At 39.1% G+C, this 27,817-nt stretch overlaps 1 protein-coding gene across 1 annotated transcript in view; it reads right to left on the bottom strand.

Annotated features, from left to right (window-relative positions):
• Window positions 1-27,817, bottom strand: part of LOC105453318 (diacylglycerol O-acyltransferase 1) — a 92,131-nt gene that overhangs the window by 42,777 nt on the left and 21,537 nt on the right. The window contains exons 3-5 of the mRNA XM_011695159.1: window positions 25,192-25,286; window positions 12,957-13,009; window positions 5,532-5,640 (exon numbers count right to left, since the gene is read on the bottom strand). Coding sequence (XP_011693461.1) covers window positions 5,532-5,640; window positions 12,957-13,009; window positions 25,192-25,286 — 257 coding nt within the window. The remainder of the gene's footprint in view (window positions 1-5,531; window positions 5,641-12,956; window positions 13,010-25,191; window positions 25,287-27,817) is intronic.

Raw genomic sequence — 27,817 nt, 5'->3', positions numbered from 1 at the left:
GGAGGGGGGGGGCGACTGCCACCAAGAGGCTGAGATTTTACGGGCTTGTCGTGCGCTCGTTACCGTCTCGCGTTAGCGGCATATCCGAAAGGATAGCACTTCCCGGTAAACGCAAACTTTTAAGGTTCACGCGCATACAGATGTACACTCTCACCGCCTGTCACCAACATGTACCGAGGCTGACATCGTACAACGCCTACATGTCCCTTTTTTCTCCGTCCGTGATAACAATCGCTCTACGATAAATATTAAATCCTCTCGTATCTCTCGGAAATCTCTGTATTAGTACCTGCTGGCATCTGAGTGAGTCGACCTTAACACGCGGCTGCGAAGTGCGTGTGAGAAGTGCGCACTTCGGGGACGAAATTTATGGATCGACTGCGAAATTGAAAGCGCGGAGGCGGAGAATTATTAGAACCCACGCCGGATTATATGTGCGCTCGAGTATGTCCGCTTGCTCGTGACAGCTCGCCGCGAAGAGTGTGCAGCAAGAATTTGCAAATACCGCGAGAGAGGGCAGACCGGTAATTTCGAGTGACTAGATTCGCGCTCGCGCCGGGTGTACAGAGATTATTGCGCTGAGCCAGATAGTCGTCGGGCGGTCGAAAGCTAGGAAAAGCAAATATTCCAAACTCGGGGAAAATCACACTTAAAATTATTAAAATTTATAACTAAAACCGAGGAAGCATAGTAGATATCGCGAATGCAGCGAAAGATAGGAAATTTAGATATTAAACGGTGCGACATAATTACGTCATTTATAATTTGGCCGGAAATTTGAGTAGAATAGCGTAAATTAACGTCAGAGACGCGTTAAAACAGATAGGGGAGAAAATTCTTAACTAAAATATATTCAAAATTTAATTAAAGTATATATTATATTTTGATGATGGAGTATGAATGGCAACATGCAAGCGCGAGTTTCTCGTTTTCATCGAGCCAACTTTGAAAAGCCATCTAAGTAAATTTAATAATAATTCTGTTGAATATTTAGTCAACAAATGTGTGAAGCAAAGCATAACTGCTTGTTTTATAAGTCAAGAGAGATGAGAGACTAATTAGAAGTCGATATGGCAAGATTTTCCTTCGCGCCCGATCAATGATCGACTTTTCTACTGAGCCAATCTCTACCGGTGAGAACTCTACACACATTTAATACTTCAAATAAAGTATTTGTCGTAATTATGCATTATTATCCGTATGGATATGCATTGACCATGAAAAATATATCTCTCTGGAAAATTCAATATGTACGGTAATTGCTGTTGACAATTGTTGTATATACGATCTTTCATTTTCGCTGAAAACGGGGCTTTCGATGGACCGTCACGCGATTGTATTTACATCGACACGTGCGCCCAATTGTCAAGCCAAAGGCGAGAACCCTCTTTATACGACAATATGGTACCACTTAACTGTGCGGCAAACACTCGACGCCTTTTACTGCGGGTATCTGCTGCATGGGAAAGTGCGGGTGGACGAGTGCGGTTGCGCGCGCGCGAGAGAGAGAAAGAGAGAGAGAGAGAGAGAGAGAGAGAGAGAGAGAGAGCGACAACGAGGCGCATACAGACAGACCGTAGAAGTGAGAAAGAGCATTAGTCGAAAGGCCATAGAATGTCCATGTCGCGTTTCTATCGGGTGTCACGTTTCGCAGTATCAACAGAAAAAAAAACACGGCACGCTCGTCTGTCGGTGTAGGAGCACTTCCGAATGAGCGAAATTCGACGTCCGATAGTTGACGATGCTTTCGCATCGACCATCGTGATTACGGCGGTCGACGGCAATGTGCTACGTGTCGCGTCGCACCCCTTCGCTCTCTCACTGTAGTTTTTTGCGTGTTTTAACCCCGTCGTTCGACCAAACGAGGAGCTCGACCGGGAGAATTAAATCGTTCGAAGCTCGCATTTAAAAAAAAAAAACAATCACCGTGTGGACGTGACAACGACGATTGTCGAAATATATCGTGAAACGGTGCAATTTCGACAGAAAATCCAGCAGACGGAATCAAGAAAATTCTTTTAAATAACTAATTATGGGTAACTTGCAACAAGAGTGATTTTTTAAACTAAAATAGAGAATTCTAATGGCGGTAACTGCAGACTGATATGTCATTATGCAGCGGATCGAAGATTACAACGATTGTAATCAATAAAGATAGAGACATTACAATATACAATCAATTAGAAAGATTTTTCGATGTAAAAAGACAACAGAATATATGTCAGTGCTTAAGAGAAATTTATCGCAGTTAGATCCTTTTATATAGGCGACGTGAGAACGCAGGAGGAAGCTATATGGAAGCCGCAGCAGCGCGAAAGGCAAAGATTCGCATGAGTTTGGACTGCCTAAGCGCTTCTTAAAACTTCCCGTAGTCGTAGCCGAGTGCGCTTTGCGAGCGGGAGTGCAGTGGCTTTGGTTCAAGCGTCTGGACGACCCCGGGCTCTTTCACAGAGTCTCTCTCTCTCTCTCTCTTCCCTCTCTTTCTGCCGGTAGTACTTCTCTGTCGCTCCTTTGCCCGACATGCCCGACCCTTCAACATGCGAGACGATGTATACGAGAGTGTGCACTCAAAAGTGTATTCACTCACGTAGACACCAGGATCTTGATGTCTTTACGCGAGCCGGGATGCATTCACGCCAACGAGGATTCTCCCGGGATACCCGGCCCCCGACGATTTACGAACAAAAATAAAAAAGGAGAATAAGGCTCTTAAGGATTTCTTGGACGCTCGTCAAAGATTTCCTAGATTTTAGCCGGGAACTACTTCCTTTTTAGTATTACGCTCTATGTGTCTGAACGTACAAAACGCTTAATGCTCCCCTCCTCTTCTCCGTCTCACTGCCTCTGTTCCTTTAAGTGCTGTCTTTTAGATATTGTAGCCTGCTCGTATGCAAATGTGCTTCGTATGCAACGTCGTTTTAATTATAAAATGGCAGTTTTAATCAGGATTTTGTTCACATCTTTTTCTGTACTTACTTTTTTATAATTATACAGCGATACACGATTTAATTTTTCTTATGCGTGTGTCATTAAAAAAATTACTTTAGCTTCTTTAGATTATTATCTCTTAATAGAGACTATTGCAATATTGCAATACACTTGTTACACTTCATAATCAATTTACGCGCAACTTATAACTATCATTGTTATTAGGATAACGAGTTTTCAAATGTTCCAATATCCAGCGAGAGCCAGTAACACTTCCAGTTTCGTAGTAGCGAAGTAAATCTCGCGGAGTTTGAAGCATGACGATCCTTCACCTTCGACTACACTGCATCCCCGATGATAGAAGGTCATATGTTCTCCTGTCAAAGTTCAAAAGCTTCGATCCAACTTTGAAGTTTCATTGTCATCCATTACCGTTCAATCTGGGTGTTCTCTGGTGTGAAATCGCGACCGCAAAGAATGGCTCGAGGAAATTTCCTACGATCGCGAATTTCCAATTATTCCCAATTTAATGTCTTAATTTCTCGCGAAAATTATTATACACATTTATGTATAATAACAACAATTAAATTGATACTTCAAGAATTTTGGCAACAAAATAACCAATGAAGAAATAAAAGGAATGATGTAATGTTTTCGTATCATACAATTAAGAGAAGGAAAACCACCGTTTTTAATTTCCGTTCGTTTCCTTTTTGTGTACATGTCTTTAAAAACTCTCTACGGATAATCTATTAGAAGCAAGGCATCTAATGCGCCCGCACACATATACAGTTAACTCTACCACAAGACGAATGTATCTTCCGTAAAGCTAAAAAGATCTTTCTTTGTCAATGTGCTCCGAGATCTGACAATTCTATTCTCCGCAAGCTCGCGTTCTTCCGTTTTATCCAAACTGCAATCAATCGGCAAATCTTTCCTCTCATCCTACCGTCGACCATATCGGAAGATGACTGACAGCCAAATATCACGACAGAGTCAAAAGCTTCCTCAATTTTGCCGAAATGAAGCGTCGTAAAAGATGATTGAGATACTCCGCGGTAACAGTACAAAGTTGGCAGTACGAGATTCTTTCTTTCTTTCTTCAAGCGTTCTCTAACAAATGCCAGAAGAAAAGAGCGCCGATTCATTTGACTCGAGAGATCGACGTTCACGTAGATTTATCTGTATCTCTATGTCAAGTATGTAAATGAGAATATTAAAAAATGCGATGCCGGACGGGATTATACCGGGAGAACACTGGCTTATTACGCTCCCCCGCCGCGACTGCGATTAAGGATCTTTTAATTAAAGTCCAGACGATTTTCCATAAAGTTCCGACTTTTTCCCTGCGATTATTCGTCATTCAGAATGAAAAACTAAATTAGATCGCCGCGCGCGACAATACACCTATCGAATCGATCGCTCGCTCGCTCGCAGAGAGAAAGAGAGAGAGAGAGAGAGAGAGAGAGAGAGAGAGAGAGAGAGAGTGCGTCTCTGCACCATAAGAATTAATTTAAATTCCTTTAATTAGACAAGAGCGCTGCTTCAGCGCTCGCAAACGTAGTTACGTTTTAATTACTTTTCTTCGGACAAAAAAGAGGCTATGACACGCAATCCGGAAGAAAAAGAATAAGATTGCGATTAGATCTGTGATTTAATTGATTGAGCGGCCGTATAATGAGATTACACAAATACAATTCGATATTTCGCACCTGCAGTTTTAAAAATTAAAAAAGCGCCGGGAATTAAAATGTCTAATACAACCGTTTTGTCTTAATAGGCTAACGCGAGACGAATGGTTCGAGCACTCATGAAGTTGTAGATAAAAGAGAGCACGAAGTAATTGCATTTGCATATGAACTCTGCGACCCACCGCGGCGCTCCCCGGCGCATCGATCTGCACGAATGACCATACATATTGCATTTAAATAGAATTTTTGATAGATCTCTCCGCCGAGAATAAATGCGGCACGTCGTAATAAACACAGAAGTGACAAATAATTAAAAATGAATTATTTCATAATTCGACAATATGCAGGTATCTTAATTTTTCGCATAATAAAGATATATAAAGATCTATTAAACTACATATAATGGCACTTTTTTTAGTAAAGTGGCATTCCATGTAATTAAAAAAAGGCAAAAAACATATTTGACAAAAATCTATACACTCTGTTAAACAAGACCTTGCTCACGTTAACGCTTTTATGAATAATGATTCCGTTATATATATTCGTCGACTCATAAATGGTGTGCGTATCATTAAAGAAACCTCCTGGCGTGCGTAAACGGGTTAATTGTATGTCATGAAAAAAAAAAACGGATTCGCGCGATAAGCCAGGCTCGAGGCTCGAGAATACGCAAACGATTGCGAAAGTCACGGTAAGTAATGACTGCGTAAATTTGCAATGATACCCTGCGTGTACAGCGACAATTATTTCAATCGCGGCGCAAGTAATTCGAGAACAGTATACTTACGTAAATTATTTCAATCGAATCCCGCGACCGCTATACGTAGGTAAGTAATCACGTAAGTAATATCGTGTGGATATGCGAGTGCACGCGAAATTCGCAAGTGAAACGATACGTAAAATGGCGCTTACCCAAGCTGAATCCGGAATCCTTCACGTGGATGACCACCATCGGCATCAGTACCATCACAACGAGGTTTATGACGTGGAACACCATTCCCGTGCCATGAGCTATGATATCCTGCGACAGAAAATAAAGAGATACAAAGTTACAGCAGGAAGTGGCTTACACACAGTGCACAGTGCGTAGCACACAACGTCGCCGACGTTGGAATGTCGGCGGAGGAGCCGAAATGATGGACAGTGTTTTACAAGCAAATTCCGTATAAGTACAAGCTACTTAATGCAAAGAACAGAATATTTAACGTGAATTTGTTTTAAAAAATATTAGATATTTTGCGAGGAATTGGCTGCTAAATTGAGAAAATTTTGAGAGAAAGATGTGTACCTCGATAAAATATTATCTTATATATACTAAAAAATTTATTTGGAATATTTTTGTCCTTTGCATTTCGAATTAAGATAAAAGATATATTTAAAATTGCAGCATCGTTATAATAATAGCTTTCTCTCATAAATATCGAAATGAGACATTTATAATTTACATTCTTTAGCTTTATGTATTGTACTTAGGTGGCGATCGTGGCGCAAGGAGCTGCGTAGCAGCCTTCTGTGTGCCAAAGATCCAGATTTATATCCACCCAAAACAAATTTAACTCTAAAATCGATTTTAATCGATTTGAAGCGATCGCTACCTCTCAGAAGGCAATGGCCGGCAATGGCAAACTATCGAGAGTATCTTTGCCAAGAGAATTTCTTTTAATAGACCGTTTGAAACGATCGGCGTTAAAGCTGTACAGATCCCATATATCTATGGATATATGCAGAAGAGAACGCCTTGGATCATTTGGAGGGCCAGATACGCACATGAAGAAAAAGAATTGTACTTTGAATGAATAAATTACGTGCAACACGTACCTATTTCATTGAACAGGGTTAGGGCATGATTACAATTACGGGAGTTGATCGCACGGAATTTTGCGAGTCTTTATCCGATCTCCCGTAATTATCCGTAGTGTCCAAGCTATTCATTAAAATGTGTATGTTGTATATGTAATTTTTTTGTAATTAAAAGTACAAAAAAATAAAAAATGTAAATTATAAGTGTCTTATATCGATATTTATGAGAGATAATCATTATTGTAACAAAGCTGTAATTTAAATATATCTCTTTGTTCAAAATACAAAGGACAAAAATATTCCAAATAAATTTTGGCATATAAAAATAACACATTGAGATACATATCTCTCTCAAAATTATTTCAGTTAGCATCCAATTTCTCGTAAAATATTTAATATTTTCTAAAACAAATTCACGTTAAATATTCTATTTTTCGCATTAAGTAGCTTTTACTTATTACAGAATCTAAAATTTATAATTTATTTAATTTATTTAATAACTGTATTCACTATTTATATTTAATCCTGATATCATGTTTCTGGTGGGCATTGTATCAGTTGCTGTCGCCTTGCCTTTTATGCATATACCTATATATTTATATTAAGTGCATAATAAACTTACATATACATATATATATATATTTTTAGTATTTAATATTTAGTATTTAATCTCTTTTAATTTTTTCCTCGGAATGATCATACTAAATGTATCTGCGTTTTGTCGCGATCACAATTCGAAAAATAATGCAGAACAAGCAGCAGCACGCGTCACGACCTAACTGCTTGACAGTTACTGAGCGAATGACAACACGGCGATCTTTCATAACACAGCGCGCAGGAATGACAAGTATCACGGGAAAGGTGCTAACCATTTCAAAAGATTGCGTTGCGAGCGACTTTGTATACGCGCCGGATTCAATTTGACGCATTAAATTCTTGGTAAAAGTACTCGGCTCAACGCGTTTGATACGCTCAATACCGTACATCGCGCCGCTGTGTAGCCAAGAGCATCTGTCAGTGCCATTCACGCTGCAAGATTCAAACGAACAGATAGTGCAAGCTTCTTCGTGTGTCGTCACATTATCGTTTGATGCACGATCGTGATAGACGTTACGAGAAAAAGCGGTTATTTCTATATAGACAATTAATGATTTGCGCGATCATTTAACTCTCATTATTAATGAACTGTAAGCATATCGATGCTGCTTATTCAGAGAAATATATGTACAGCGATATCAGCAATTATTTCTTTAACGTGATGTTTGTAAATTCGAATATAAGTATTTTGCATTTTTCGTTGATATGTAATTTCATTTTCGGATTGTGACAAAAAAATGACGACCGAATGGAACGTTGGCTCAATAATTCAATTAACTAAAAGCTGATAGCTTATTAATAATGCTTATGATTAAAATTATCTCTGAGTAACATAATACACATAGTAAATATTAATTATAAAAAAATTTAATATTCGTAATACCGTGCAAAATCCCATGAAAATAATAATTGCGATCTAAATATTTTGGAATTGGAATTTCGTGTCAATTCTCAGAACGGAGCTATTAAATTATTGTACCTACAGTGATTATGGGACACGCTATATAACTGCGAAAGATTATTCAGTAAGCATCCGTGTAAACAATTTAATACGACGAGAAACATTGCAAATGTTATGAAACGTGCAAAGATAGCGGAAAATTATTACAGTGTGTTGCACAAACTCTGCGCTGATATATTTATAATTTTGTATTTCATTAAGCAAACAACCGTGTTTCTCTGTTTGGGCTTTCAACGTGCTCGGTTGGAAACGTACCGGATTCTGATGCGCGTAAATCATTGACACGTTGATATACACGTTGATATATCGGCAGCGGAGATGTAATTTGCCGCTTCAATGGTGAAATTTACAAAAAAAATTAAATGTTGCAATGATTGATTTAAATTCGAATATCTTATTATACGATACAAATGACGGATTGACGAAATTCAATTACTGCGTTGTTAATAATAAATTTTCGTAATCTTCTATTTGAAACGAAAAAGCATGAATAAAAATCCTTGATCCTTTGTAAAAATTAAACTTTCATAAAAGCGTCGATTTATTTTCGTTTAAGATTACTTTCAAATCCAATATTTTATGTATATATAGATATCAAAACGTGCACGGCAGCTAAAAAGGCGGCACTTTAGCAAAGGGCAGAAATTATAAAGAGCTGGAGCCTGAATGAAATTACTGCGAATATGCAAAACGTGAGATTACTACAAGATTAATTATCAGAACAAAGTGCGTTACAAAGGAGGATATAAATCACAGTCGTCGTCACAACGCTCACAATATTGAATCACGGTATTTCATTCGCGGGATAGCGCAGTTGGCCGCTGTTATAGGATTCAATAAAAAATTACACACCCATACGGGACAAAAGGTTAATTATTTAAACGCGCTGTCGGACCCGTTTGACAAAGTATCGCATGAGCGTGATTTATCACCGGCAAGTTATTATGGCGCGGAAACAAACGCCGACGCTCGGCGGTGAGAAACATCCGCTCGCCCGGAAAATATTTCGCTTCCGCGTCGCGCACTTGCAGCCCGGCTGCAAAAACTCCTCATTTTACACCCTCGCACTTCGCGAAGTTTTGTATCTGAAGTAATTACCCTTAAAGACTAAAGGTACATTTCATAAAGAATTACAGTTTTGCAGTTCTCTCAGAACTCAGCCGGCGAAGGATGCAGGGGAGATCCTCAAAAGATATTATTAAGAAAGAATTCGGTCGAAAGCCGAATTTTGTAGTAATTAAATTCCATTCGAAAAAGCTAAAAAGGTCTGTAATATTCGAATAAGCTATATAATATATAAATCATAATTTTTAAAAATGTTTTAAATTGTAGCTTGATAATCCTAAAAATTGATAAAATTAATAATTAAAATTTCAACAATAAAAAAACAAAGAGTATAATACATGCATATCTAAAATAATGAAACTGAAAAAAAAAAATGTAACGGGTAAACGGTATCACGCGGTTGAAAATTAAAATCCACTCGCGAGGAGAAGCCGGCATCCGAACGAAAGTGTGGAAAACAGAAAGCACGTTTTCCGGCCAAATATTTACGGAACGCTTGACCCAATTATGCTGCACAAAAGAATACTATAAATTTGATGCGGACATAGGCGCGTATTGAATGCTTATACGGAAAGAACGATTTTGTTGAAAGACCTAAAAATTTTACTAAAAACATATCTGAAAATAATTTTTTATTAAATCACCAAAATAATTTGTTGGAATGTTAAAACGGATAAGTATTGTTATAAAACGCTTTGATATTTTAGCAATCATTTTGACTTTCGCACAAAATAATTTTGATTATTGAATAAAAATTATTTTCAGATATGTTGGATTCAGCAAAATTGTTCTTTCCGTGTAAAAATTCATATAATGCAAACCGTATGTTTCTGCACAAATACAATAAAATTAATAAAATTCTTACATTTCTTTGACCACATTCAGAGCGAATTTAATATGTAGGCGGAGTTTTCTAAATAACAAGAATTTACCAACGTGTAAATTTGATTAGCAAAGACTTCAAGAAATATAAAAATTTCGCTGATGTTCAATACATTCAAGACTAATATTAAACGTTTTAAAAAGATTAATATTATTATCAATCTTTTTAATGCTGATCAATTTACAAATAAAAATTTTTTGTCATGATTATTTGAAATATTTATTTACGTTATCTATATCTACTGAACATACAGGTGCAAAGCATAAATGCTGGACACCCTATGTTCCGAAAATGGATACATTTATCATGAAAGTCGTCATCATATCTTCACCAGCAGCGCGCCGCATATCATTGTCACGGCTGACAGGACGGTTAAAAAATGTAGCTCGCAAATGAGCGTGGCCGATAAGTTTTCCATCGGATAAGTACGTGTTTAAATTATTAAACGGTACGAATTGCGCGTGCGGGTCGCATAATAAAACCCGACAATTTCATTCGAATAAGCGCGATCACGTAAATGGTCGCGAAATACATGCGAAAACGAGAGCATAAGTTATCTGCGCGCGATATGTTAGTTCTGAGTATTAATTCGCTATATATTATTCATACGGGGCCGCGCGCTCCGCTGCTGGCCGAATTATTCATACAACGTTGTAATTATGCGTTCGTCATTAGCCGAATTATTAGTCGATTAGCGGCCGACGATTAATCAGTGAGTGGTAATTATTGCGTGCGTTGGCGGGGTATCGGTAGCGCGTTTGTATGTCAATGGATTTCATTTCAGAAAAGGAGGATCGGTAAATCGGGTTCGACGCTTGGACAGACATTGTGAATTGCATCCCAGCTGATTATACATCACGTTAAGTAATTGCGTATGCACGAAGTCATTTATATATACGTATTCCACATACGAGAGAATACTAATGCGGACATAAATTGATACGTCCTAGCCAAAATTAATTATTTCTAATTTGACAGCTTATCGTTTCCGATGTTGCAACTTTACTGAGTTTCATTACGCGGGACAATCGAAAATTTATACCTCCATCCGCATTATTACTTTAATACGCGGGCCAACTCTTCGATTTACACTCCGATCGTCGTGGAATTGTCATGCAACGTAATTAGTATAGCATATCTACAGTTTAATTAGTAGCACATCTATCATGGTTTAATTATAGTAGCACATTTAAGCGTTTGAACACGTAAGGGAATGCATAATGATTGCACGACGGGGGGAAGGGGGGTCCGTTATTAATTCGCGCGATGACTGAGATCGACGACTTCACGCAGCGATGATAATCGGGAATGTGTTTCAACGGCCGGCGATCACCTTTACGACACGGTGATAAGGGAGCAGTGTGCGAGAGATTCGATGTTAAAACCCCTGCCGGTATTATCGGTGCAGATAAAGCACTATGTATGGCATCGTCGACTTTCACCGTCGGCACCGGGGAAAAATATCGCCGCGTTTATCTGCAGGCCGAGGGATCGTCAAATCGATCGAATTGATTTGTCCGCAAACTTCGGTCGAGTCACGGCCAATGATCTGTGCTATACTGACTTTAAACAGCATTCTTGGACATTACGATGATCGTCCAAAATGACAATAAAAAAATGTCATTGTACGGATCGCGATAACAATAATTATTGAAAAGACATCGTTTCAAGATTTCATCTTTAATGAGAAAAGTTGGCGCAGAGTTTTACTGTGGCTCGAACAAGCCAATTTTACACCGTATTTTTATCGATACAATTTATTAATAAAAAATTGTAGAATTATATAACCTCCATAAAAGAACGCCCAAGCTGAATAAAAGCTGAATAAAAAGTGAGTTTAAATATTTTACGATAAAATGTATAGACGTAACTTGACAAATATATTTTTCATTACGGTAGATTAAAATAATTTGTAAAATAAAATATTTTCTATTTATTGCTTCGAACAGCAATGTTTCAGAATATTTCGCAGAGGTGGACCCGACAGTTCATCGACAGTTCACCGAGCGAGAGCACGAGGAAGGGTAAAATGCAATAAATGTCTCCCCTGATAGTGTTCCAGTACTTTTCCGTGGAAGTTGTAGAAAGTTACTTGTCGCGCGAGTTCCCCATATCATTATTATTTAGTTCTCTATGAAAAAAAAAAGAAAAAGATAGCCAGTCGGAGGTGGAAAGTGTGCAATGTATCTCTCAGTTCCTCGTGTTTATTTCTCTTTGACTTTGTCTTTCCCTTTATTTCTAGTTGCTCTTCAATGCTCACCGCGGGCGCTGCAAGAAGCGAAAAAGCACACGAGCGCAGATAACTTCTCCTCGAGTCAAGAATTCCCTTTCTCACTTTTGATTATCTAGGATTTTATATGAGTATAACGAAACTTGAACGCGTTTATTTCCGAAGAACAAATTTAACAGAGTATACAATTGCTTACTTATTTACCAAGTTTTCGCTTCGCAAGTCTATGTTAAATAAAAAAATAATTTAAATAATAACTATATTTTAAAAATAGCATAAATTTAGAAATTTCTGGAATATTAAAAAAATTATTTTTTAAATTATATAATAAAATTTATATTAATAATTATGATACGAATCTTATTTTCTCTTAAGTGTTTTATTTTTTATAAAATTACTTTCCTCTATAATCTATATATTTACAGATATTCTTTAAGATACATGTTCGCTTTGAATAAAACATGCTATCAATATAAATTAATAAAAATCTACAAGTGATTACAGTGTTTATTCCGTCGATTACGTGAAGAGAATAAATAAATTAATCACACGCGAAATTTCACAAAGCTGTTACTGATGCAACCTCGTCGATTTTTTTTTTATTTCCAATCGATACAATGCAAAAGCGTCGACGCTATTAGGGGCAATAAATTACAATGTAACGCCTCCCTTGTCGAACGAGCTGCGGTATCGCGCGACTATCGTTCAGTCGATTACCCGGATATTGGATTTGCTCACTTTCCGCTCGCACGACCCTTATACATATGTATACCAAAATATTTGGAAGAAAAATTCACTCACCACAGACAGTCCCTTCTCGATCAGCAGACAAAGGCCCACCGGCACGGTAGAATCTGCAAAACAAATAAAATGAAAGGGGTCATTTATCGATCATACGGCTTTACGTCGCTTTCCCTTCGCGAATTTGTCGTTCCCTAATTCCGTTCTCTCGCTCTCATTCCCTTCTTCCCGCTGTTTTTCTTCCCCTTCTCACTTTTTCAAACCGGCCGAACATCGAAATGTGCAATCGGCCGGTCGACTAGGGCCGAGGGGGTTGAAGAGAGGAAGTGACAAGGGCTTGTCACTCGGAGTGACGATATAGAGTGAGAGAAGAGCGGAGAGACGGAGGAAGAGAGGAGGAGAGGCGAGTGTGTGGCGAAGGCTGCGCAGCGAGGATAAACGCTGCCGGTGATCGAGAGCGTCGCTCTCGATGCATTCGGTGGGTAGGGAGGACATAAAAAAAAGAGAGGAAGAGCCCCCGATATCGAGCTAGCAGCGACGAAAGCGTCTCGTCGATAAATCATCCAAAATAGCACTCGATATAAAGCGGAAGTACGATTGGGCGCCACGTACGCCGAGCTCCCGACGCGCACCCGGACCTTGTAAAAAACAATATCGTCCTCGGTTCCCAATTCTGCGGAATGAGAACGAGATGTACGTTGCGTAATCATTTATTCGTCTAAATTTTTATTGCAGGATCGTCTGCCGTTTGCTGCTGTGTCTTGCGCAAAGGAAATGTATTCTGGAATTTGCAGGAATTTTACGTTTGAAATTTAGTTAGATGCAGTATGAAAATAATTTTATAGCGGACTGTCGAATTAATTAAGTAGAACGCTCAAGCGAGATAACGCTATAAAAAGTATTGATATTCTAGCAACCAGCGTCCTACATAATTATTTTCAGACTCCTGCGTCTAAACTAAATTTCTAGATACTCCGGCAAAACCGTTCTTTTCGTGCCCTGTAACTATGGAGACGATATCCGATTATACACTTCGCACTTGTAAGCGTAGAGCCGCCGTTCGATATTAAATCGGATTCGCATCGTATACGAAATTACGCTCGGGCGGGATTATTCGAGAATCGATCCTAACAGCCGGATTTGACGAAATACAGAATTTCTCTTTTATTTTACGCCGTTCTTCTTATCGTTTCCCACAATCGTTTCCCGAATCGAGAGCGCTCGGACGCTTCCGAAGATTACGTGGATTTTCGGCGTGGATGGGCCATACGATAGCGGTCGGTGTAGCCCGGTGAGATTTCACCGCGAGAGTGGCTCGTCGTATTCTTCGAAGTATCGTCCGCGCTCTCCGGGATAAAATATGGGCGGAACTTAAATAAGTTTAAGAGATGCAACCGGATGATAGGCGAAACTCGCAGAATTGGGAACCGCGGAGGCATCGCGTCGGGGAGATCTACGCGAAGAAATCCGGAAATGTATTCGCTTGCGGCATCAAAGATTTTGATAGTACAAGTTACGGCATCTTAATGAAAACATTGACTTGTGTTTCCGAGATATCTAAATCCTTCCGGGAGACGCCAAGGAAATTAATATACATTGTGACTACAGTTATTACATCTAACAATGGAACTTTCATTAAAAGAATAGAATGCGTTAGTCTTTGTTTTAATAAAATCCTTATGTATTTTTCAAAGCTGTTTTTTAATATGAAATCCGAGCGTAAATATTTCAATTAATTTTGTTGTCAGACACTTCTGAATTAAATATCTACGACACGAGACTAATTTAGATGGCTTTATATATGATGAACAATGTGAATATTTTATAAAAGCTTCATACAAGAAACGTTATTATAGAAAATATAGGTCAGACATAATATCCTGCATAATTAAGTCATATATAGCTACACGCAAGTATCATGTGTTACAATAGCAACTGTACGCGAGTATTTTTGCCTCTGCGACTGTTATTAAGTGCGTGAACGTCGCGCTGAGCCCTGGTATGCTAATCCCAAATTAATTTTAGTTAACAAAGAAAAGAAGTCGCACGCTAACGCGCGCAAAATGCAAATCAGGCAATTAAGAACACATTAGTCACAATTAAAGGCTCTACAGTAATTTCTGTGTCGTGTAAACGTCTCTCTCTCTCTCTCTATCTCTCCGTCATTCCGCCAGAAAGTCGAGTCACTCTCGCGATTGATAGCATTCTCGGCTAATGATACGAGCGTTTCAACGCACAATGTATTTATCGTAACACCAGGGTATTTATCGTAAAATAAGATGCAAAATTAATTGCAAACGCGTCACGCACGGATTGCGATGAATCGCGCGCGCGGCTTTTGTATTCTTTCAATCAATTGAACGACTGACTGGAAGCTCATTCGAGACTTTACTATTTTGTGGATGCACTCCGATATAAACGCTATTATCACTTTACAGCTCAATAAACGTTTTCACGTTTTCCCGACGAATTTCTACATTAATTTGATTTATGGCAACAAATGTTACGCAAGAGGATTATCAAACCCGTTTACTTGTTGTCTACGTGCGTTGAAATTTACATCAGTGTCAATATATATTCCGCTGTTACTCCACGCGATAACAAATGCGTTATGAAAAATGATCGCATGCGAAAAGTATAATACGGAAGTAAAAAAAAACTGAATTTGAAAGATTAATACCATTTCCGATGCACATGCATGCACACGTCATTTATTTTTGTGCGCGCAAATGTTTTTTCAGCTTTCTATCTATTATGCCAATTTTCATTTACTTTTCCTCATCCCGCCGGACGTGCGTAGCATAAAAGGAAATTCAAGACCGGCCCGTTTCAGGGCGACGCGCGACGGGCGAAAATTTTAGACGATGATTGTTACAACATGCTAGCGTCGACTAATTACGAACCCTTTGAATTCAAATACGCTTCGCGAGTCACCGCTGCTTTTTGGCCTCGACAGGGGTGATTCCTAGGGCCGCTTTTTCGTGCAAATTACGTGCGCGCGGCCGTGCGCGAGAAAAAGTGCGGAGGCGTTTATTCGGTGAATTAAGCGCATCGTTCAAAGTGCATAAAAGCGCCCGGGAAATTGGAAGCACAGCCGCTTTGATAAGAGGATTGAAATAAAGCGACGAAAACAATCCCTTTAGCTCAACCGGTGAATAAGAGAGGAAGAGAGAAAAAGAAAGAGAGAGAGAGAGAGAGAGACAAGCCAATGAAAATATCTTGATCGCATCTTTATATTTATGTAACGTTCAAAATACACGAGCTAAAAAAAGAAGATTAAATAAACACAAGTTAAAATTTTGAAATGCTGCAGTCGATTTGACAAGCTGCTTAAGAAGTTTGTTCCATAATATTTGTAATATCAATGAATTCACTTCATAACAAATAAAATTTCATATAAAATTGTATAACATATCTATAAAAATATATATCTATAAAATTCAAAATAAAATTATTACGTGTTTACCGTCTCTAACTTGAAACGTTCTGCAATTTAAAAAGATACCAGCAGAACTTTTGATGAAATTGTCGTTACGTCTCTTCTGAGCGTAACTTGTAAACCCTTCCAATCGATCTTTGCTCAGATATCCGGAGATAGAATTTGAAAAGTATCGCGCGGCAACGAAATTTCTCTCTCATCTTTCTCATAATAGGACAGGTGACGGAATATATATATATATGTATATATAGGTATATGTATATTTACGCGAAAGTGAAAACTGATGGTAAATGCTCGAGGGATCACGCGCCGCTGTCGGAATATTGATAAAGCGGGAAATATATCGGTCCCAGTGTCTGACACTCCAATTTGGCGTTAATTAATGAAAACAAATGACGTCTCATATTTCGAAATACCTCCTACGATTTTTTCCCCGTCGCACGTTCTTGTATCTTTTTCCTGCTCTCTTCGACGATACGCCGCGGCGAATAGAAAAATTCGAAGAGAGATTTGAAATCAGGAGGGGAGGGCGACGAGGGAAACGAGACGGGGAATGTATAAATCCGGCTGATGTCGAGCACGGCTCGCTAATAGATATTAATGGAACCCTTTTCGTCGTGGAAATTCGCCCGGTTTTTCACACCGACCGCGGGGCATGATCGCGAAAGCTCTCAGAGCTCGCGTCATCCGAGAGAAATTATATGAGAAAAAAATGGCTTTGACGAGGTAACGGGGGAAGGGAGGTAGCGCGAGCGGGGTGGGATAATGGTCCACACGGGCAAATCGCGCGTAGCAAACCGAGCCGCGGTGATTGCGTCGCGTAATTTCGTCAGGGACGTATGCATTTTTTCTTTGATCTCCTTAAATTCCATTTGATACCCTGAAAACAATGTTTTACGTGTGACGGGTTTGTTTCACGTACCGGGTTCGGGCTGGATTTACGAATGATGAACGATCGCTGTTAAAATGATACGCCGATTCTGATGCTGCAAAACGGCATTGCGCGGCCGACCTCCGAGTGCATTTTATCGCACAAAATGCCGGAGAACGTCAGCGTCGAAAAATCGATGAAATATTTCGGTTCTGTTTGGCGATGCGCTTGTTTATTCTTAGTATGTTTGCCGTGCAGTACGTTATAAGATCCGATGTGAAAGTAAATAAGAGCTATCGACAAAACAGCTTTCGTCGTGGCAAAAGATGATTTTATTATGCCGGCAAAAAAAGCAAAAGAGAAAGAAAGACGAGATAATGAAAAACTAATTTTTATGTTTATTGTAACCTTTTAGCTGCCCCGTTTAAAATTGCAACCTGTCTACATTGAAAATTTTATTACAATCGAATTTCTATGTTAACTGAAAACAAAGTAATTCTTTATTTTATTTTTCGCATTTGTATTCAAATCACCGTCCGAATATTTGCGAAGTAAATATGAACTTTTTATATTTCTGTAAGCGCTATAATTTTTAATGATTTAACAAATAAATATTGTCATTAAAAATATTATGCGTTATACTTGCAAAAATTAAATATTTTGAATATCTCAATTATAAATAAAAATGAAAGTAATTGTAGTGTGCTTGTGATGAATAGCCATGAGTAGACAATAATAGCAAAATTCGAGTAACGTTACGGTATTGACGCTGGTTCAGAAGGGTCGGTTTTCTTTCAGAAAATGTATCCCTCCAGAAGACGCATTGGGGCAAATATTTCTCATGTCTGTAGATTCTGTCGTGTCAAAAGCTAAATGTAAACGAAAGAAAATACCTTTGCTGCACATGTATTTCGCGTGGAGCAAGGATGGTGCCTTAACGGATTGCGGTAATTTGCCACATAACGACGAGACCATCGTGTTAACGGGATGAAATTTTTCTGAAGTCTCTTCAAAAGGAGAAAAAGAGTGAAAGAAAGAGAGAGAGAGAGAAGAGGAAGAACGCAGAGTCGAGTAAATGTCAGTGCGAAACAGACAATGATAGTTAGAGTATCCTACCGGCATCCACGGGCTTGAAGGTAATCGACCTTCCACTCCGAGCCGATCTCCGATCTCAGCCGCTAATTAAGACTTTTACTTTTTCCACCGTGAGTCTCTGCTATCTCCCCCTGAAGCGTCTCGGGCGGCTGCGTGTCGCCGCGGCGTCGCTCGGGCGAGAAGACGCCCGGTTACGCGGCGCAGCTCGCGAAAACTCGTCGCTCGAGATGGCGAAGATGAGTGGGGAAAAGGAGAGATCAAATCCCGTCTGGGGCGGGATCTTAATTAGATTCTGACATCGAGTTGGCGACATTCTTTCGACGCGTTTCATGAAAGTTTGATAAACGCCGGACGCCCGGGTAGGCGCGGTGGGGGCGCGTCTTATTTTCCAGCGTCTTCAACCCTCCTCCGCTAATACAGTAATTAAAGTTAACGCGAAAATCGTCGCGAGATGTACTTCTTTCAATGAAAGTTTCGGTATTATTTCCGCTTTATTAATTCAGTTCCTGTATTTCATCGCTGGAAATGCATAAAAATTCAAGGTAGCGCAAATAAAAAGATCGATCTATAAAAGACGATAAATCGACAAATATTATACAAATCGTGCACGTACTTTAATTACGGGAGAAACGATAACTGTTACACGTATCGCTTAAAAAGCACATTCAATTCGCTTTTTAGCGTTTTTTCAAGCGAACTTTAAACCGATTATTTTTACGACGTCTCGGACGTTAACACGGGTTTTATATTGGGCATAAAAGCGCACGGGCGCGCGCGCGCGTGTATCGCACGTTGACGCGTAACCGTGCGCCATCGCGACAAAGGAAAGCCTTAATTAGCACTCATAATTATTCGTAATTAGCACTCGACGCGCGTAGTTCAGGCCACTCTCGACGATGCCTCCGGGTGGTGACGGTGGGTAACGGTGCGGCACCGTCGCCGCGCTACTGACTGGCAATAAAAAGGCAACGTAAACCGCGGACGGAAAATCGCCTCTTTTCATACCTCCCTCCCCCTCGCTCCCCCCCATCTTTCGACTTTAGTGGGCTCTGTATATAGATATATACGTGTATATATATATATATATATATACGCGAGATGCCGCGCCTTTCTTTCGTTCTTTCTTTTCACTCTCCGGTCTCCTCTTCCCCATCCCCTTACCGACAAGTCCTTTTTCCACTCTATCTTTCTTTATACCTCCTTAATCCAGGAGTGGGCTCGCGCCGCCCGCGCCCGCTCCGAACGGAGGCTTCCGCGAGCTTTAACCGACGCCACCCTGTTTTCGTCTTCAGGCAACACACTGCAGAAAAGATTTATAAACGCAATTCTGAAACGATTGCGGCACAGAATGACGTTTTCCAAGCCTTTTATCTCTAAATCTTATTATCGTCATGAAAAAAAACCTCATAACATTCTTAATACCTTATGGCAGTATCTTACCTTAAATAAGATTTTTTAAGTAATCTAATAACTGTACATAATCAACGTAAAAAAAAACAAATGAAATAGATAATTCCAATATGTATTTTTATCCCCTGACCTTTTAAATTCTTATTTCGTAAAATTTCTATGGAAGAAAATCTCGTACGGGAATAGAAATTACAGAGTTCTCTATTTACTTCTTGCTATCCGCAGTCTCTCTGTGATTTCCGGAAGCTGAATTTTTCATACCCTATCTATACTTTTATCTCCAATTTTGTTTAGTTTAAAATAATCTTCCAATATCATTCAAAAATTATGATACTATTTTCACGAGCAATATGGTACGCTTCTTCGATTGCTTTTCGTAAATTAATAAATTGATGGGTATATGCTTCTTTCTTAATAATGTGCGCACAAAATCGTAATTTTCAGTTCCAAATAATTTCCAGCGAAATATTTTACGTCTGCGCTAATAATACATTATGATCTGTATGCTTCTCGATGCTTATCTTTTCTATATTCAGATTTTTGTAACAAGAAAGAAAATCATGCGGAAAGATAATGGTACACGAGACCGCTATATCTCTAATCAGAAGCGCATACGGGTGGGAGAGGTACAAAAACGCCCATAATGGTTGGGTCGATGCGCACTTGTAATAAGTCCACGTTTAGCTAGGCCGAGCGCATAGGCAATAAACGGGAGGGATGCGCAGATAGCGGGAATGCGTGAGGAGGGATTTCGCGTTCGCGAGGGCAATCTCGCATTTGATTCGATTACTTGCGCGCCGTGCTGCTCGTGCGCGGATTAAGTAATTCATACGACGACCCGTACCCTCCCGTTTCCCATTCTGCGCTTTAATGACCAGCATGAACGGCGAAACGTATAACATCACACCCGGCGCGAAAACTTGGCCCGGAAACTCGCCTTTCGAAATTAACGCGAAAGCGATCTCTATCTCGCGCGCGAATTCTCTCTCATTCCCGGCGCAGCGCCCGGGGTTCAGCCGCCGCGCGTCCGTCGGTCCTTTTAAAATTTCACCTCTCGCGAAATATATTCGCGACGCTTGCGTAATTTTGATAGCGGTTTAGATAAGAGATGAGGAAAAAGTGATAATTGTTTTGAATATTAAGCCGCAATGCAAAAACCGCTTAAAACCGTCTGCGTGAAATGACATGTAAACCAATTATTTCGGGAGAAAATTAAAAGGGGAAACCTCTTTCAGAAGAAGAAAAAAAATGAAAATGTTCATTTCACGGTTGTAGCAGCTTCTGGATGACATTCTCGAACGATTTAGCGCGATTTACGTACGAAAAATATAGCATCTAACGTATAGTCGTCTAAAAGAAATCTAAAAGCGACGAGATCGTTGTACGTATATTGCAGTAGTGGACTCTTTCGCGAAATACCATTACTGCGACTGGCTCAGGGGGATTGACAGCTACAGTGGACATCGTTAATTGCTTTACCGCGGCGCGGTTGTTTCTAGCGCTCGGCGTGCGCGCGCGAAATCCACAGACACGGCATGCAAATCTCGCCGGATTCGGTCTTAACATTCGGCGTGCAGAGAGTAAGATACACCACGACCGGGCGTGCCGTACAATGTTGCAGACGTTATGAGAACAAACCCACTCGCCAGTGAGCTATCATGGCGGTTGGCTGGATGGTCGGCGGTCGCCGGTCGGCATACCCTTTCACATTTAGTCCCGGACTCGTTATGCAGCGTGAGGGCTACGAGCATTGAGTTACAGTTAACTTTAAGTTACCCTGCAACTTCCCGTACCCGGAACTTCCGCAAAACCGCCGAACGGACAACCGCTACACGTTCCCCCGGAAGGTCCATTTCCTCACCCTGAAAACCCCGGCGGGTAAAAGTTCCGAAAAGCGAAAAGTGAAACGATGTATTTATCCAATTCTTTCTCGTTCGCTATTCTCGTGTTCACCGCGACGTCATTGTTAAATCAACACGTTTCTATTTCAAATGACCTATATCCGTTATCTGTAATTGTCGCAAAATTGGGCTGAAGCTGCATAAATGATCACCGCGGAAGTTTATTTTTATATTTTTAATGAAAAGGAGTTATATCACAAATCGATTTGTAATAATCTGTTTTATTAAAAAACGAAATGCGAAATAGATATCTGATGGATAAATAATTCCAATGAATAATGAATTTATATTGATCTTCATTTTTACGACATATTAAATATGTCGAAAATTTCTAATATATCGCAAAATATTTAACAAACAAATGAAATGATACATCTGAATAAAGAAATATGTAAACATCTGATAAAGAAATATGTAAACTAATAGAAGTACTTGTCGCGTTCATAACAAACTGCACGGCTTCATTAATCCGGTGTTTCTGCATTGTCAAGGGATACACATAACAAAATTTCAATTCGACGCGTTGCTCTGGAGTCTGACATTTTCTGTAACCATTTACCGAAACCCGTCGCCGAAACAGTTGTCATTTCCGTTAACAAATAACGCGACCGAAAGTTTTAACGGTGCTAAAGTAAAGAGAGATAGATCCGCAAAACAGATACGAATAAAAGGATCCACCCCCACCTCGTAATAATCTAGCTCGCCAAATGTATCTGATACGTCGAATAATTAATATTCTAATTACTAAACGGCCGTCACGAGAGATCCAGTATCTTTAAAAAGCAATTTCAGCTCGCTCGCTATGAAAATTATTATGCGAAGGGTCGCGCAAAATAGGGGAAACGAAACACATCCCATCCACGTAGGGCAGGCAGAAACACAAGGTCGGGTTGGTTGTAAAAAGGAAACGAGTTTAGCAACCTCCCTAGTTGGAAGGAGCGACGGCGGGGCGCTCGACGCAGATTCTAAAATACGGGAACTATTAGCCATAGTTTCCCATGAGCATTACGTTCCCTTATGTGTAAATGATGCAACCCTCTATGGCGGCTTAGCCGACGTAAGCCGCCCGCGTTCAATCTGCATTAGGGATTGAAACTGTTAGGAAAATAACTGCATGGAAATTATACAAGAATCCCTTTTAGAGAACGATAGTAAGAGCAAAAATAACTCCTCCAAATAGAATCAATTTTAAAGTATCTGAAGAGGGATCGAAAAGAGAAGCTAATGTTATTTTTATAAGCGTAACTCATTATTTTCTTGTAAAAAGAATATGAATATAGAAATCCGATGTTATATTTCTAACGCTGTAACATTATTTTCTTGTAAAAAGAATATGAATATAGAAATCCGATGTTATATTTCTAACGCTGTAACAATATCATAACGAAAGATTTTTTATTTTGTAAAATAACTCTTTAGTGCATTTAAAAATGTCAGTTTAAAAAAGAAAGACATTTGCGTTATTATACAATTTTCTTCACATTATTAATATTTCAGAACTTTTCATGGTCTTTCTGTTGCTGTTGATTTGCAACCACTGTGCGTGCAACCCACATTTAAAACTGCACACGTACGCGGCTGTTGCACGTATGTAAGTTATGGCGATGCAACCTCGGATGAAAACGCAACAAGCGAGCGCGCTGCGCGGCACTAAGGGGACAATACGCGAGGAATATGTTCGCTATTTAAAGGAACGATGCCTTGCGTGCTTTAAAATTTATGCTTCACGCGAGACCCGTTGAATTTCGACCCACTTTAAAAGTCTAGGCTAAAAACATTACATCGCAAAATCTAACGAGTTTGAATACTACTGGGTGCTGCGCGATATTGCGACTGTGTATTTTTATAGTGAGCAGAATCGTAAAATCTAAATGTCAGCACAAATATTAGCGCTTCTCGAATATTTCTTTCTTATATATTATTTGCATTTAACTTAATTCAATACAAACTCACTATCATTCGCTATGCAGTAGCATACATATATATTTAACAAAACAGAAAATACCTATGTATAAATAGAATCTCTTGGAATTTCTTTCAAACAAAATAATAATTTCTCTAGCAAACACATTGTAAATTAAGTAGTAAATTTATAAATTAAATTACAAAAAAGATTCCTCGTTAGTTCTCCCAGCATCCCAGTATCGTAGGGATGCAGAAGCAAATTGTACCGCATTGCAAAAAAACGCACGAATGCTGTTCCTGAAATAAGCAACTGAAATAAACACCTAGAGGAACATTCAGAATCGATGAATCCTAGGGAGGTGGGGAATTACGCCGCCAAATTGTTTCCACCTTTTTGTAATTTTGCAATATGCGGACCATAACGAGATAACTGAAACAAAAGCTGAGTTGCCAGACAGAAACAGACTTCATTTTTCCTCCCATCTCATATCAGCACCGCCGACGTTGCCCCGCGCACACTTCGCTTCATTTCACCCGAGACTGTTTTAACGCATTCTCCCTCGATTCTTTTTTTTTTTTTATTAACTTTTATACTTCTGATTGGGCGTTATATATGGTCGGCTGTCAAGAGAAGGTAGAGTTTGACTTTGAATTCTCAAACCATTATTCTCGACATTTTTTAATTGACTTGCATTGTTCCCGTCTTTTTTATCCATTACCTTCAGAGGTAAAGTTATATCTGCCATTACAGCTGTGTTCAGAAGGGGAAATATCGACGGATATTTACATTATATACAGATTAAATAATAAAAAAAAATATAACGACCGGAAAAATATAACGACGGTGAAATTGAATTACCGCGGATACTGGAAAATTAACGTGGACCGACCGCAAACCCATGACAATAAAAGCGGAATTTAAAGTCTGGCGTAGCTTTCCTTTTCTCGCCGATGCAGCTCGATTTTATAGATTTCCACAGCGAAAAGCAATTGCGAGCCAGTTAGCTTTTCATTTTAAATACTTAATGAATAGATACCGTATCGCAAATAATACAAATTTATATATCTAGCAATGCAATGCCCAACAGCTTTTCTAATTTTTTATTTAAATAAATTTTGGTCTCTACGAGTTTATTGCTTCGGAATTTAGTAAAATCAATCTTGTATTTGATAGAGAGAGAGAAAGAGAGAGAGAGAGAGAAATTTATGAAGCATCAATAAAACCCTAGAAACAAAAAATTATTGAGAATTAAATATTAGACAAATTGTTAGATTGCATTGTTAGATACATAAATTTGAATTATTTACGATATCTATTCATTGGCTACTTTGAAAAGTTGACTGGCTCGTAATCGCTTTTCACTTATACGAAAACCTATAAAATCGAGCTGTATCGGCGAGAGAAGGAAAGCTATGCCAGACTCTAAATTTCGCTTTTATTGTCACGGATCGCGATCCACACTTCGAAATTTTGTCTTGACAGACAAAAGTCATACTAAGTTGTTAAATAGTAAGAGGCACTATCAATACTTTTCCGATGACGTATACTTCCATTGATATCGACAAAGACGAAATCTTACAATAAATGTCGATCTTTGTAATCGAGGCCACGAATATTGACAGCTCTGTTTCCGTTGAACGAATATAAAATGACATATCGGCAGTTTCACTTACAGAAGATGAGCAACAACGAGGGATATTCTTCGCCGCCATCGTTCTTGCCGCTAAGGAACAGAAACCATTGCCAGGGATCCACTCTGATTCCATATCTGCAATATAAAATAAAATGGGATAGTTACTTTTTTTTAATTAACATAAAATATACATACATTAAATAATTATCGATTGATATTTTTTTGTAAACAGCAATAATTTAATAATTGCAATAATTTTCAGTTAAATAATATAACAGACATAATGTTATTTTTAGTAATACAAATGGTATACACTGTGAAAAGAAAAATTACGTAAATATATTAGAGACAGTTAAATGCAAAATAAAATCAGCATCGATAGATTTATATTTAAAAAGATATGCAGCTATACAGCTTGTTGCATTACAGGGAAAATAAAATCAAGAAACAAAGGATAAATGTAAGATAAAACGCGGCATGTTTTCTATTATAATCTTTAGTTTTTCATGGTTGGCGTACTAAGCGTGATGCAAACCGAAGAAGCAAATGCTTCATTATTATAGCCTGTCTCTGGTAAGATCCCGTTTTCAGAGATGGTTGAAGAAGAAACAAAAGAAAATAAAGGGAGCAGGTCCGCGTTCTTTGTTCTTGAGATAAATAATAACTGTCGCGTCGCGCCAACGCAAAAGGGAAGCCCATGCTGGGAAATAAAACGATTTCCCTGGAAAGTCGACTCAATGGAAATGCAGGAAACGTCTGTCCTATGATTGACTACGATCTTGATGTGAATCTGTGATTTATTTTGATGGCGCACGTCGGAAAATATTATAAACGATGCCCGGCCGACTAAATCGTGCCGGATTATTTATTGGCAATTTCGTAAAATGGCACTTTCTGCGCGCACACGAATCATTAATTTCTGCGCGTAAATCAAACGGAGTTATGCAGAAACGGGACACGTCTGATAACATAATAAACAAATGGGATATGCTAAACTATATACAATATTCGATTAAGTTATGTTTGTCTGTACTATAAAAAGCTATATTGATTACAAAAGCTGTGCAGAATATGCAAATGGGATTTGCATAAATTTAATGTGTCTCGTTCATAAATACCAATGCGATAAAGTCGAAATTATAGCGAGTGAAGATAATTTGTGTAACGTACGATAATTTGTAATGTGCGGCTGAAAATTACCTTCTCATTTATTTCGAAGTAGACAAATACGTTTCGACTGACTATTATCACTGCTGCTCCCATAAAAATACGTGCAGTGTGTGTCTTATCACTGTATTTGCCTGAAAATGCAATTTTACGATGGTATCGATCTAAACCATCGAGAACATTATTTTCTCGTGGGACGCACGAGGGAATAGGTGTACCGGCCGAAAAAAGGTGGCACTGTAACATTAATGGCTTCAGGTCGTACATGCCCGCTAACGATGATAAACGAGGCTTATGGGTCGAGTAATTAAAGTATTCAAAGTCGGCGCGCGCGGTTGTTTCAGATAGACAATATTTATTGGAACGCAATCGCCGACCTAGTTCTCCGCGGCAACACTATCGGTCACGTTGACGCAGTTACGGTAATTGGACAATAGCGTAACAAAAAAATATTATTCCCGTACATAATTAATTGATACAACGCGCCGTATGACAGCCCCGATCGGTGATAATTTATGAAAATACCTTCACACATGTCGATTATACGTACATAAATAATGCAATCTCAGTTTTGATATAGCAATATTTAAGTCAATCAGAGCTCATACGCCTTGTATGTGATCGTAAATAATGCAAGGGGAAAGAATTAATTTAATTACCGCAAAATCAATCAATCTCAATCAATTACTTTATTTTGCTGTCAAACTAATCTATCACAGTCAAATAGTAGGAGATAGAGCATTATATCCAAATGTTTGAAAAGACAAAACTTTGGAGTTTCTTTAACGTTGCAATAACAGATAAAAAGAAGCTAATGTAAAAGAAAACTGTCCGATAATTGATTCGTCCTCAAAAGATGTTCATTTCAGCGAGAAGATTCATCAATGAGAAAGGAAACAATCGTTCAGTGCCGATGATTAAACCGATCCGGCATCGATACGCGATGTATACACACGGCGGATGAGTCTCATAAAACATTTTTCGAGTACTCGAAAGTTAAGGGGATATCGCACTTATCGAAACTCATCGCTTCGAGACGTGAGCAGAAACGATATTAAATTTCTTCCCCGGCGGGAATAGCCGTCTTGATCCGCCCGTTAAATCCACGCTCGTTCTTCGTCCGCCGGAGTTCGTTAATACAGCGTCACGATAAAATCCCCAATTTCACGTCGAACGTGGTGAGAGGGAAACGACGGGTCCTGAAGGGGTAGGTGACTCTCGGCGGGAGAGAGCTAGCGCGATTCAGATTGGAAGAGTTATAGCGCCAATATGGGACGGGCCTGGATGAAAATGTGAGCGTGCGAACGGTTCGCATTAAATATTAATAAAACGCGCGAAACGGAGACGTCTTCCTCGCTTCTATGAGTGTAAAGAACGCCGAGGATGATTCTTCTTGTCTGAAATTAATGGCAGAGCCTGAAGGCTCGTTTCAAGTGCTGGATTGGTCCGGTGAGGCGAGATGGATTGTTCTCAAGGAGAATTGGAGGCGCCGCGGGCGC

The sequence above is a fragment of the Wasmannia auropunctata genome, unplaced genomic scaffold (genome assembly GCF_000956235.1).
Source record: "Wasmannia auropunctata unplaced genomic scaffold, wasmannia.A_1.0 LD336000.1, whole genome shotgun sequence".
NCBI classification, from domain to species: domain Eukaryota; kingdom Metazoa; phylum Arthropoda; class Insecta; order Hymenoptera; family Formicidae; genus Wasmannia; species Wasmannia auropunctata.
Note: the sequence above shows the minus strand (reverse complement) of the source record. Positions and strands in the feature narration are given on the sequence as shown.